The 10,996-nt window shown below is 34.6% G+C and overlaps 1 protein-coding gene across 4 annotated transcripts in view; it reads right to left on the reverse strand.

Moving 5' to 3' along the window:
- Window positions 1-10,790, reverse strand: part of LOC138325256 (patched domain-containing protein 3-like) — a 49,130-nt gene extending 38,340 nt beyond the window's left edge. For all 4 annotated transcript variants that reach the window (XR_011208753.1, XM_069270781.1, XM_069270780.1 and 1 more), the window contains exons 1-3: window positions 10,520-10,790; window positions 2,191-2,437; window positions 1,662-1,732 (exon numbers count right to left, since the gene is read on the reverse strand). Coding sequence is in view for 3 of the 4 variants with exons in the window: in XM_069270781.1 (XP_069126882.1) it covers window positions 1,662-1,732; window positions 2,191-2,437; window positions 10,520-10,632 (431 nt within the window). In the remaining variant the exon portion in view is untranslated. The remainder of the gene's footprint in view (window positions 1-1,661; window positions 1,733-2,190; window positions 2,438-10,519) is intronic.
- Window positions 10,791-10,996: the final 206 nt, after the last annotated feature.

Below are 10,996 nucleotides of genomic sequence, written 5' to 3' on the forward strand. Positions count from 1 at the left end.
AACCTCTTGGTCATGTCACTGCTGCTTTGAGATGGAAGAGGCTACTGAAAGAAGATCAGATACCTATACGGTATCTACCTACAGATACCTATACGGTATCTACCTATATGGTATCCTTACCTACTTTCATGGGGGTGATATTTTTGCAATATCACTGAATATTTCTATGATTGCAAAAATTTTAAACCACTGAATTTTTTTTTTTTTTTTCATTTTAAGTTAAAACCGCGAAAATTTTGACCCACTTTAATAACTGAATATATGGTACCAACACATGACCAGTAGCCACTGCTGGCCAGAGATGAAAGGCTATAAAACGGTAGGCTGTTTTCTTTCATACCTACACATGTAATACTGGCTGGTCTAGGGTAATACACTCATCGGTGCCTGAGGCTGTATTGCATGGCTAAACTACACCATGCAATAAAGCTTCGTGACGTCACGGCAGTCAACAAAATCTCTTTTTCCTCTGTATAATTTTCACATTTTTTTTCACAAAATATGCAAACCGGTTTTACTATTAAAATATGCTATAACAACGGAATTTGTGTTGAAAGAAAGGTATGAAAGAAAAATACCATCCTTATATGTGGATCCTTCGGGATCACAAAAATGTTGCGGGTGTTTTAGGTCAAACTCTCAGCAAACCTCGGGTTTTACTACATTTTGTGACTCTCGGGTAGAATATCCCTATCCTTCATATCCACATATGAAAGAGTCTTATATTCTTATACAAGAATTCCATGGAAGTGGATGTGTCCACTCCACAGCATCACAAAAAATAGTTATTTACAGTTGAGAATATTGTTAATAATTAGGTGAAGTTATCAAGTCCCGTAACTTTTGCAAATATTAATAGATTTTGACCAGTATCAAACCACTCCAAGATCTCATTAATATAAAGCAATAGACCAAATTTGGTTGAAAATAGACATTAAATACAATTGTACTAAAGTTATCGAGAGGAAACCATACATTTATCTGTTTTGATGGTTTTAAAGTCATATAACTCTTGCAAATATTGACAGGTTTTGACCAGTATTGAACCTGTCTAAGATCTCATTAATATAAAGCAATGTACCAAATTTGGTTGAAAACGGACAATAAATACTAAAGTTATTGAGTGGAAACCATGAATTTATCTGTTTTGACAATTTTAAAGTCTCGTAACTCTTGCATATATTGATGGATTTTGACTACTATCGGACTCATCCGAGATCTCATTGATATAAAATAATTTGTAAAATTTGGTTGAAATGGACAATAAATACTACAGTATAACCAAGCAGAAACCATGTATTCATCTGTTTTGACAATTTTAAAGTCCCATAACTCTTGTAAATATTGATAGATTTTGATCATTATCAAACTAATTTGAGATCTCATTGATATTTATAAAGCAATATACCAAAATTGGTTGAAATCGGACAATAAATACTCAAGTTATCGTAAGGAAACTGTTTCCCGGACGCCGTCAATGCTGAAGCCGACATCGTGATACCTAAGTGTTGTCCTTGCGTTGCAGGCGACAATTATAAATTAGAAAATGTACATATTTGACATTTAAATCTGGAATTTTCATTTCCTTTACTAATTAACTGGCTCAGTCTTTAAAAACAATAGTTAAGGTTTCAAGAAAGTTTCAACACTAGAATACTCACCGAAAGCACATTGATTGTAGATCATGTGAACCACTCTCTATGGAATTAGCAGACTTGTAAAAAGCCATCATCTGTAATGAATTGTACAATTTTTTTCATTTGAGGCAAAAAAATTTGAGATGAGTAAGTTTTATATGCTTTCTTTTGTGATATCAAAATGAACTTAATTTAAATGATGTTCAAACAAAAGCTGTTTGAAAACAGCAAAGCTTGACTCGTAAGGTTCAACATCAAAATAGCTGTATCCAAAACAACACATGTAATCATATAGCAATGCATAATGGTGATTGTGTCAGTTATTGTTATTAATGGTTGTTTTTTACAGATAAAAACATTTCAGCACTTGCATTTAAATTGTATTGACCAACACCTATACCAGTGCAATTCAATAACCCACTTATATTACCCCCTCTCTTTATGAGGCAGGCTGAAAAGTAATGTGTGAAAAGTAATGTGCGTTTCATGGTTAGAACAATATGTTGTTTGTGCAGCTTCCTGAAACACTGACTGATAATAATGAGTTACTTACAGCTCTAAGTGACGAAGGGGTGAGGATGTTGTCAGCTGTGATAATCGTTGAAGCATAACGTGTGAATGGTGGAAAATTGTTCGTCACCCACCGTTTCTCATCTTGGATTCGAGAAGTAGCTGGCACCCAGAGTTTCTCTGCTGCATTCGTCTCTTTGAAGTCCTTCATCCCTATTGCACATAGCCCACATATCAGAATACACTCACAAATGGTGAGAATTGGGTGACTGGCCACAACATAGCCCAATCTGTAACAAAGAGGTCAGTCAACCATAACATAAACATAACATAACCCAATCTGTAACAGAGAAGTCAGTCAACCATAACATAAACATAACATAGTCCACTTCTGTAACAGAGAGGTCAGTCAACCATAACATGAACATAGCATAGTCACTTCTGTAACAGAGAGGTCGGGTCAACCATAAGATGAACATAACATAGCGCAATCTGTAGCAGAGAGGTCAGTCAACCATAAAATAAACATAATATACTCCAATCTGTAATAGAGAGGTCAGTCAACCATAAAATAAACATAATATACTCCAATCTGTAACAGAGAGGTCAGTCAACCATAACATAAACATAACATAGCCCAATCTGTAAAAAATAAACATGTACGGTACAACATAGTTCGGTTAACCATAAAACATAAACAATTAATCCACATAGCCCAAATTGTACAGAGAGGTCAGTCAAGCATAAAATAAACATAACATAGCCCAGATTGTGTAGCAAAGAGGATGATGGTCAACCATTAAAATAAACATAACATATAACTGTCAACATACAATCAATTTGTACCAGAGAGGTCAGTCAACCATATAACTCGTAACATAAACATAGCCCAATTGTAACAGAGAGGTCATGGTCAACCATAAATAAACATAATATAGCCCAACTCCAGATCTGTAACAAAGGTCAGTCCACCATCACATGAACCATAACATAGCCCAATTTGTAACAGAGATGAACAGTCAACCATAATATAAACATTACATAGCCCAATTTGTAAGAGAGTCCGTCAAACATAACATAAAATAACATAGCCCAATCAATTTGTAACAGTCAAGAGGTCTTTCAGTCAACCATAAAATAAATAAACAATAAAAACATCAGTTCAACCACTTAACACGAACATAGATAGCCCCAGTCAACTCATAAGAATAAACAAAATATGACTCCAATCTGTAACAGAGATGACATGTCACCCTCAGAGAGGTCAGGTCAACCATAACATAAACATAACATATCCCAACCTTGTAACATAGAGGTTGGTCATAAAACATAACATAGCCCTATTTGTAACAGAGAGGTCAGTCAGCCCATTCTAACATCGCCCAAATCAGTTAAACAGAGAAGAGGTAAACAAAAACATGCCCAATCTGTAACAGGAGAGGTCAGTCAAACATAACATGGAAAAAAAATAGCACAATAACATCAGTCATAAAAATAAACATAACATCTGTAACAGAAGAGTCAGTGTATATCCCAGAGAGGTCAGTCAACCATAACTAAGATAAACATAACATAGATCAGTCAACCAATAAACATAAACATGTAACAGAGAGGTCAGTAATGGTCAACCATAAACATAAACATAACATAGCCCAATCTGTAAACAGAGAGGTCAGTCAATCCATAAACATACGAAAACATAACAACATAGCCCCAATTTGTAACAGAGAAGAGGTCAGTCAACCATAAAATAAACATAATACTACTCCAATCTGTAACAGAGAGGATGTCAAGTCAACCATAACAGAAAAATAAGACATAACATAGCCCAATTTGTAACAGAGAGAGCCCAATCTGAGGTTGTCATGCCATCAGTACAACCAGGTGGAACAAACAACATAAACATAACATAGCCCAATTTGTAACAGAGAGGTCAGTCAACCATAACATAAACATAACATAGCCCAATCTGTAACAGAGAGGTTGTCATAAACCATAACATAAAACATAACATAGCCTGATCTGTAACACAAAGAGGTCAGTCAACCATAACATAAACATAACATAGCCCAATTTGTAACAGAGAGGTCAGTCAACCATAAAATAAACATAACATAGCCCAATTTGTAACAGAGAGGTCAGTCAACCATAACATAAACATAACATAGCCCAATCTGTACCAGAGAGGTAGGTCAACCATAACATAAACAAGTAAATAACATTGGCCCAATCTCTAACAAAGAGGTCAGCCAATCATAAAATAAACATGTAGACAACATAGTCCCGGTTTGTGGTGAAAAAGTCAGGCTATTGTAAATTAAACACGAAGAAATAGCGAGTTACAATGCTTTTCCATGGGTACCAAAGTCACACATTTCTGTTTTAACAGCTTACTATCACCAAAGTAGGTCAAAGATCAAAACATAGGTCATGATGACCTACTATTGAAGCTTGATGCACCTTGGTGAACCTGTACCCTAAATACCCAATAACAAGAAGTGTAGAGGCTATAGGACAGAGACTATGAAATTTACCAAATCTGAAGTTTTGCCTGAAAACAAACACTTTTCTGTCTGTTACCTGGTTTCTTCCCAGTTACTCGTAAAATAAAACATAAAAGATTTCTTACATCCACTTGCCCTGACATTAGAAAAGTGATAGTTTAACAAACAACATTACAACCACCAAAGAAACAACAACTACATTGTATAATTGCACTAGATTCAATTCCAATCTTTACTATACTACTAGTAATGTCACCTATGGGATAGAAATGAAATAAAATCAAGAAACTCGAAAAGTCCAAACTCTGGTTTCTTTGCAAACAGAAATAATGATTAAGAATAAACTGTCTAAGGTACTATAGATACCTGTTCATTATTTAGTCAAATGTCACATTTTTTAATTTGTACTTCAGAAGATTTGACTTTGATGAAGTTTTACTACTGCAGATGGGATACACAAGTAGTTTCTCTTACATTCCACATAAAAGCCAATAATTCTCTATGGTAAAATTACTTTATTTATTTGATTATTGCCTGTTATCAGTAATAGAAAAGTTGCTATTAAAACAAGCAAATTCATGGAATTTAGATTCCCCGCTTTCGTTAATCAAAGGCCCATAACTCCTCCAAATGGGGTTCAATGAAAGTGCCAATTGAACTTGGCCAAGGCCCAAAGACATTTACCCTAACAATGTTAACAAGTTTCAAGAAAAAACAGCTTTATTTGCGAGAGTTAGTGAACCAAAACAGGCGAAAATAGCATTTTTTCGTTAATCAAATGGCCATAACTCAGTCAAATAGGATCCAATCAAAATACTGATCACACTTGGCCAAGGCCCTCAGTCATTTATCCATGTTACCAAGTTTCAAGAAAATCTGATAGTAATAGCTAAAGTTATTGAACAGAAACAGCTGAAAATGGCAATTCTTGTTAATTACAGGGCCATAACTCTGCCAAATAGGGTCCATCCTGATCGAACTTGGCTAAGGCCTCAAAACATTTAACCATGAAACCAATTTTGAAAAAAAATCCATTAATATTTGCGAGAGTAAACAGAAACAGCTGAAAATATTGTTTTTCATTAATCAAAGGGCCATAACTGAAAATGCCCGGCGAACTCATCTTGGCACATTATCTATGGATTATTGCACGGAAACCAAGAGGATGAACAGACGGAGGGGATTAAAATGAGCTGGAAATAAACCCTTATACACAGTAAACACTTAATATATTATGATAATAAAAATAAGAAAAGATAAAGCCTTGATTTTCAATTTTATAAGAATTGACCTGATTTTGATTGTTGCGAATATCTTACATCAACTTCAATTAATGAAATTACTCAATTGGTTGTCGCTCTGGGAATAAAAATAAAGTATCTTGGGTGGCATTTTTATTGATATATTGTTACCGTATTAAACCCAATAAAAGTCCCCTGTTCCTTAAATCGCCCCTCCCTCCTTTTTGAGGCACCTCTATTCAAATGCAAATTGTTTCTATGGAAATTGTGTTAGTTTCTCTATTTCCATGATTTCATTTGCAAAATGTTTATGGTTTACTATGTGCTTGTACAACAATTTTGTGGAACTATAGATAGATGTAAATGTACAACAACAAAAAATGAAATATAGTCCAAAATCTAGTCCTTTTAAACAATTACTGACCCTTTTTTTCCAATTTTTAAGCACCCTGAGCGCTTAATGAGTTGAATACAGTATTTACTTTGAAATTCAAATTTGTTAATTTGTTCTAGCTATAAATGTTAATATGTAAATATGTAATTGTTTAATTAACTCTAAACAACAGGCCCAAAGGCCTTAACGATCATCTGACTACCTGGCAATAGTCATAATGATAATTAATTAGATATGGTGTCATGGAAGCCATCTTCGGTTTGAGATCAACCAGAGATGAAGCAACACTTTGTCAAGATCATATCAGGATCATTTCAGGCAGGTTTTAGCCAAATCGCATCAGTAGAACTTAAGAAGTTCAAAATGTGTTTTTCAAGATGGCGGCTGAGGACGCCATTTTTTCCTTTAAGGGCTGATAAAGTAAATTTTCAAGCCAATGAAAATGCTTGTAAAAAGCAAAATTTAATTATTCTATTATAGTTAAATATGATTCAACCACCATATAAATAACAACAGAAATATTGTGATTTCTGGATTATTAACAGACATCGCGAAAGTTGAAAAAAATGGTCGGACATTTGGACCGGCAAGGACTGTGAGTAACCCGGACCGAACAAGATTTTGCCGGACCAAACATTAGTGTGAATTTTTTAAGTGAAGATAACTTCCTGCTATTAGTATCCAGGCAGCTGTTTTCATTATTATCTATGTAGTTTATTTTTTTGCCAGGTTCAGTACCTGTGTAATACTTCAGAGATGCCATTTTTACCGACTTCCAGTACTCAATAATTGCCGGACGGTCGGTCTAGACTGGATTTTAAAATAGGGGGTCTGAGTCAAATTTTGTCGGACATGTCTGTCGGACAGGCAAATTTCACGATGTCTGTATTAATTGATATCCTTGTTAGAAAGACTAACATGGCTGCTTGCATGTGTATCACTTTGCTTTGCCGACTTCAAAAATAAAAATCATAATATGGTTACCTATTTACAACAATCATTTGATGTAATGAAACATTGTTGCAAATATGTTGTGTATGTTTGTTTGAACACCCAGCTTGAGACAAGTCGAACAGCAAGTGCTTTCTAGTGCAACTTTCACTACGTAAATATATTAGCTATGATTGTTAGGCCTAATGATAAATGTAGCTATAATAGGATACCTGAATTTAGATGAAACTCTAGCATTCATATTGGAATTTTACTAAGAAATAAAGGAATGTCAGTTTTATGTGCAGAAGATGGTTTTGCAAAAGTCGTCACATCTTTATTCACATTCCCAGTTCTGGAGCAGTTTTATTGTTCGAAATTTTGACTGGGATTTAATAATCTTTCACAATAATCGTAAACCAAATAAAGTTCTTTTTAAACAAGCACTTTAAATCTTAAAAACTGAATTTACAATCATTCAAAACGTAATAAATTAATCTGAAGAGAAAAAAAATAATTTGCATCAAAAATTTTGAATCCATTTGCCATTGATAGATAAATTCATTTACAACAAAAATCTTTTTCAAGAATAAATAGCTTTAGAAGGTTGTGTGTGATAAAAATGAATACACAAGATCAAAACGGAAAAAAAAGAAATACTTTTTCCAGTTTTAAAAATGTAAACAATAGGATCCAAAAAAATTCAATGATTGCGTAATCGTATGTTACAATTACCCAAAATCTGCCATTACAATCAAAGTTTTGCACATCTGAAAATGGGTTTAATTATTTAACATAACTTTTTTTTGTACATTCTTCAATTAGGGTGTTTTGTTGTAATGCTCACAGCATTTAACCAATTTTTTTAATTGTTTATTGAAAGAGCCAGCTTATTGTTTTTTCATTAATGGGCCGATCAGGATTGCTGAAGCTTACACTATTACGTTATTGCTGTAATACACAGCATGAAAAAAACTGAATAAGAAGTTAAAATGGTTTTCAAGGCTGGCAGCCATTAGGGCCATTTTGTTGATCAATCCGAAAAAAAGCCTTACTCAATTTTGTAAGAATTACCTAGGTTGTTGCGAATATGTGGCAACTCAATTAATGAAATTCACTCAAGGTTGTCGCTTGGGAATAAAAAAAAGTCTTGGGGCAACTTTTAGATCTCCTGTTAGAACCCAATAAAAGTGTTTAAAAAAGGGATGTTTTTGGCTAAATGCAGGGTTTCTATGGCAATTGTATAGTTTTTGGATTGACCAAAATTTTGCACCAAAACATTAGTGTGAATTTTGCTTTTAAGGAAGCTATAACATGTACCTAGTATCAGGCAGCTTAGGATGTTTTTGTCCAATTCAGTACCTTTTAATACTTCAGCAGATGCCATTTTTACCGAGCACTTCCGGTACTCAATAATTTGCCGAAGCCGGTCCGGACAATTTTTTAAGCTGAAGATAACTTCCTGCTATTAGTATCCAGGCAGCTGTTTTCATTATTATCTATGTTGTTTATGTTTTTGCCAGGTTCAGTACCTGTGTAATACTTCAGAGATGCCATTTTTACCGACTTCCGGTACTCAATAACAGCAGACGCCTGTGGTCCGGACTGGATTTTAAAATAGGGGGTCCGAGTCAAATTTTGTCGGACATGTCTGTCGGACCGGCAAATTTCACAATGTCTGTATTAATTGCTATCCTTGTTAGAAAGACTAACATGGCTGCTTGCATGTGTATCACTTTGCTTTGCCGACTTCAAAAATAAAAATCATAATTTGGTTACCAATCATTTGATGTAATGAAACATTGTTGCAAATATGTTGTGTATGTTTGTTTAAACACAGCTTGAGCAAGTCGAACAGCAAGTGCTTTCTAGTGCACTTTCACTATGGTAATATATATAGCTATGAATGTTAGGCCTAATGACAACTCGAGCTTTCACATCTCTAGATGGAAGAGAGCATAGTAAATTGGTTTACTACGATAATATAGTAATGTAAAGGCCGTACATGTTTTCAGAAAAAAAGATGGAATTAATGTTGACTAGAGATTGACACCTCATGTATAATTTCTACATGTTATTTTGTTTGATTTGATCTTAGTTAAATTATTAAAATGTAGCTATAAATAAAAAATTCCTGTCATGAATGTTAGGCCTAATAGCAATGATGTTTAAAAGGAAGCAACTCAAGCTTTCACATCTCTAGATGGAAGAGGGCGTAGTAATTTCATCAGATATAGTTCGCACCGTCAACCAAATAAAAGACTTTTGCAAACACATTTAAATCTTATTTTCTGTATAAATCATTAAAACGAATATAAATAATCATCATTTATAGCATCAATTTTGTATCATTCAACTTGATAGATAAACTAAGAAAATCTACTGCGAAGGAATAAATCAAGAAGGTGGTGTGTGTGATATTCGTGAATACACAAGATCTGAACGGAGATGAAAACGAAATAGTTGTAAGTAAACATAGGAAAACATCACTGATTGCGTAATTGTAGACATTGATAAACTTGTTACAATCATTGCACATGTGGGTTTAATTATCTTATACATTTTTTTTGTACCTTCAATTAGGGTGTGAAAGTAACAAAACAGCATTTAATTTTTTTATTGTTATTATTGTTTTGATGGGCTCAGGCTTGCTGAGCGTACCTATGATTGCTGTTTCACAGCATCAAAAAACTGAATAAGAAGTTAAAATTGTGTTTTCAAGATGGCAGCCATCTTGGATTTCGGATCAATCCGAAAAAACAACAACACTTTGTCAGGACCGGTACCAGGTCGGGATCATTTCATGCAAGTTTCAGCTAAACAGCACTGCTTGAACTTGAGAAGAAGATCAAAATGTGTTTTCAAGATGTTGGCTATGGCGGCCATCTTATATTTTGGATTGACCCGAAAAATAACAACACTGACTTAGTCAGGACTGAGCTATACATGTACCTGGTCACTGAGGATCGACCCAGTCCAATCCAGCTACATTTATATATTGCATATGAAGTTATATTTTCAGTTATTTCACAAAACTTTACATATGTATTTACAGTGATGTGCATCTTTAATAAAATAGCTGAACTACACATCAGTCCGCTGGCTTTTAGCTGGCTATACTACTGTTAGCCATAGATGCCCACAAGTACTAAGCTTAGACCTAGCCTATGACTAAGATATGTGCAATTTACATTTTGTAGGAGAAAACCAACACTCGCCTGTCTGACAAAGGTCCCACGGAATACCCGTAATACGTAAGAAATGACGTAACTATTTACAATATATAGCAGCATGATTATTTACCTGTAGAACGCTCTTTCCAGCAGACTAATTAATCCGTCACTGAGTCTTTCAAGACAAGACTTCTTCCTTGGTTTATTTTTCAGAACGACATCGCCATCCGCCGAGACTTCCATCTTTTCAGCCTCCTCGAAAAATAATAGTCTGTGAGTCAGCCTGCTATGTCACCATTCTCTTATATAAAGTCCATTACACTGACTACGAGATAAATCGTATACGCCGACCTTAGCTCCCCCGACACGTTTTGTTGACAATCTACTGTGTACTGGAGGTGCCGAGGCAAATTTCTACCCCTATTATTAACGTTCCGTTAAAGTGTCGGCAGCTGGTAATTTTGTTCCGGTGTCACGGAAAAAAGGGTGTCGCGAGTTACTTGTCTGGCAGATATCGCGGATAGGTGCGTACATCTAGAAATATGTCTGATTGTGCAATAAAACTAACTGTTAGAGTCAATGAACATTAATATTCGTTAAGTTTATA

Source organism: Argopecten irradians, chromosome 6, assembly GCF_041381155.1.
Source record: "Argopecten irradians isolate NY chromosome 6, Ai_NY, whole genome shotgun sequence".
NCBI classification, from domain to species: Eukaryota; Metazoa; Mollusca; class Bivalvia; order Pectinida; family Pectinidae; genus Argopecten; species Argopecten irradians.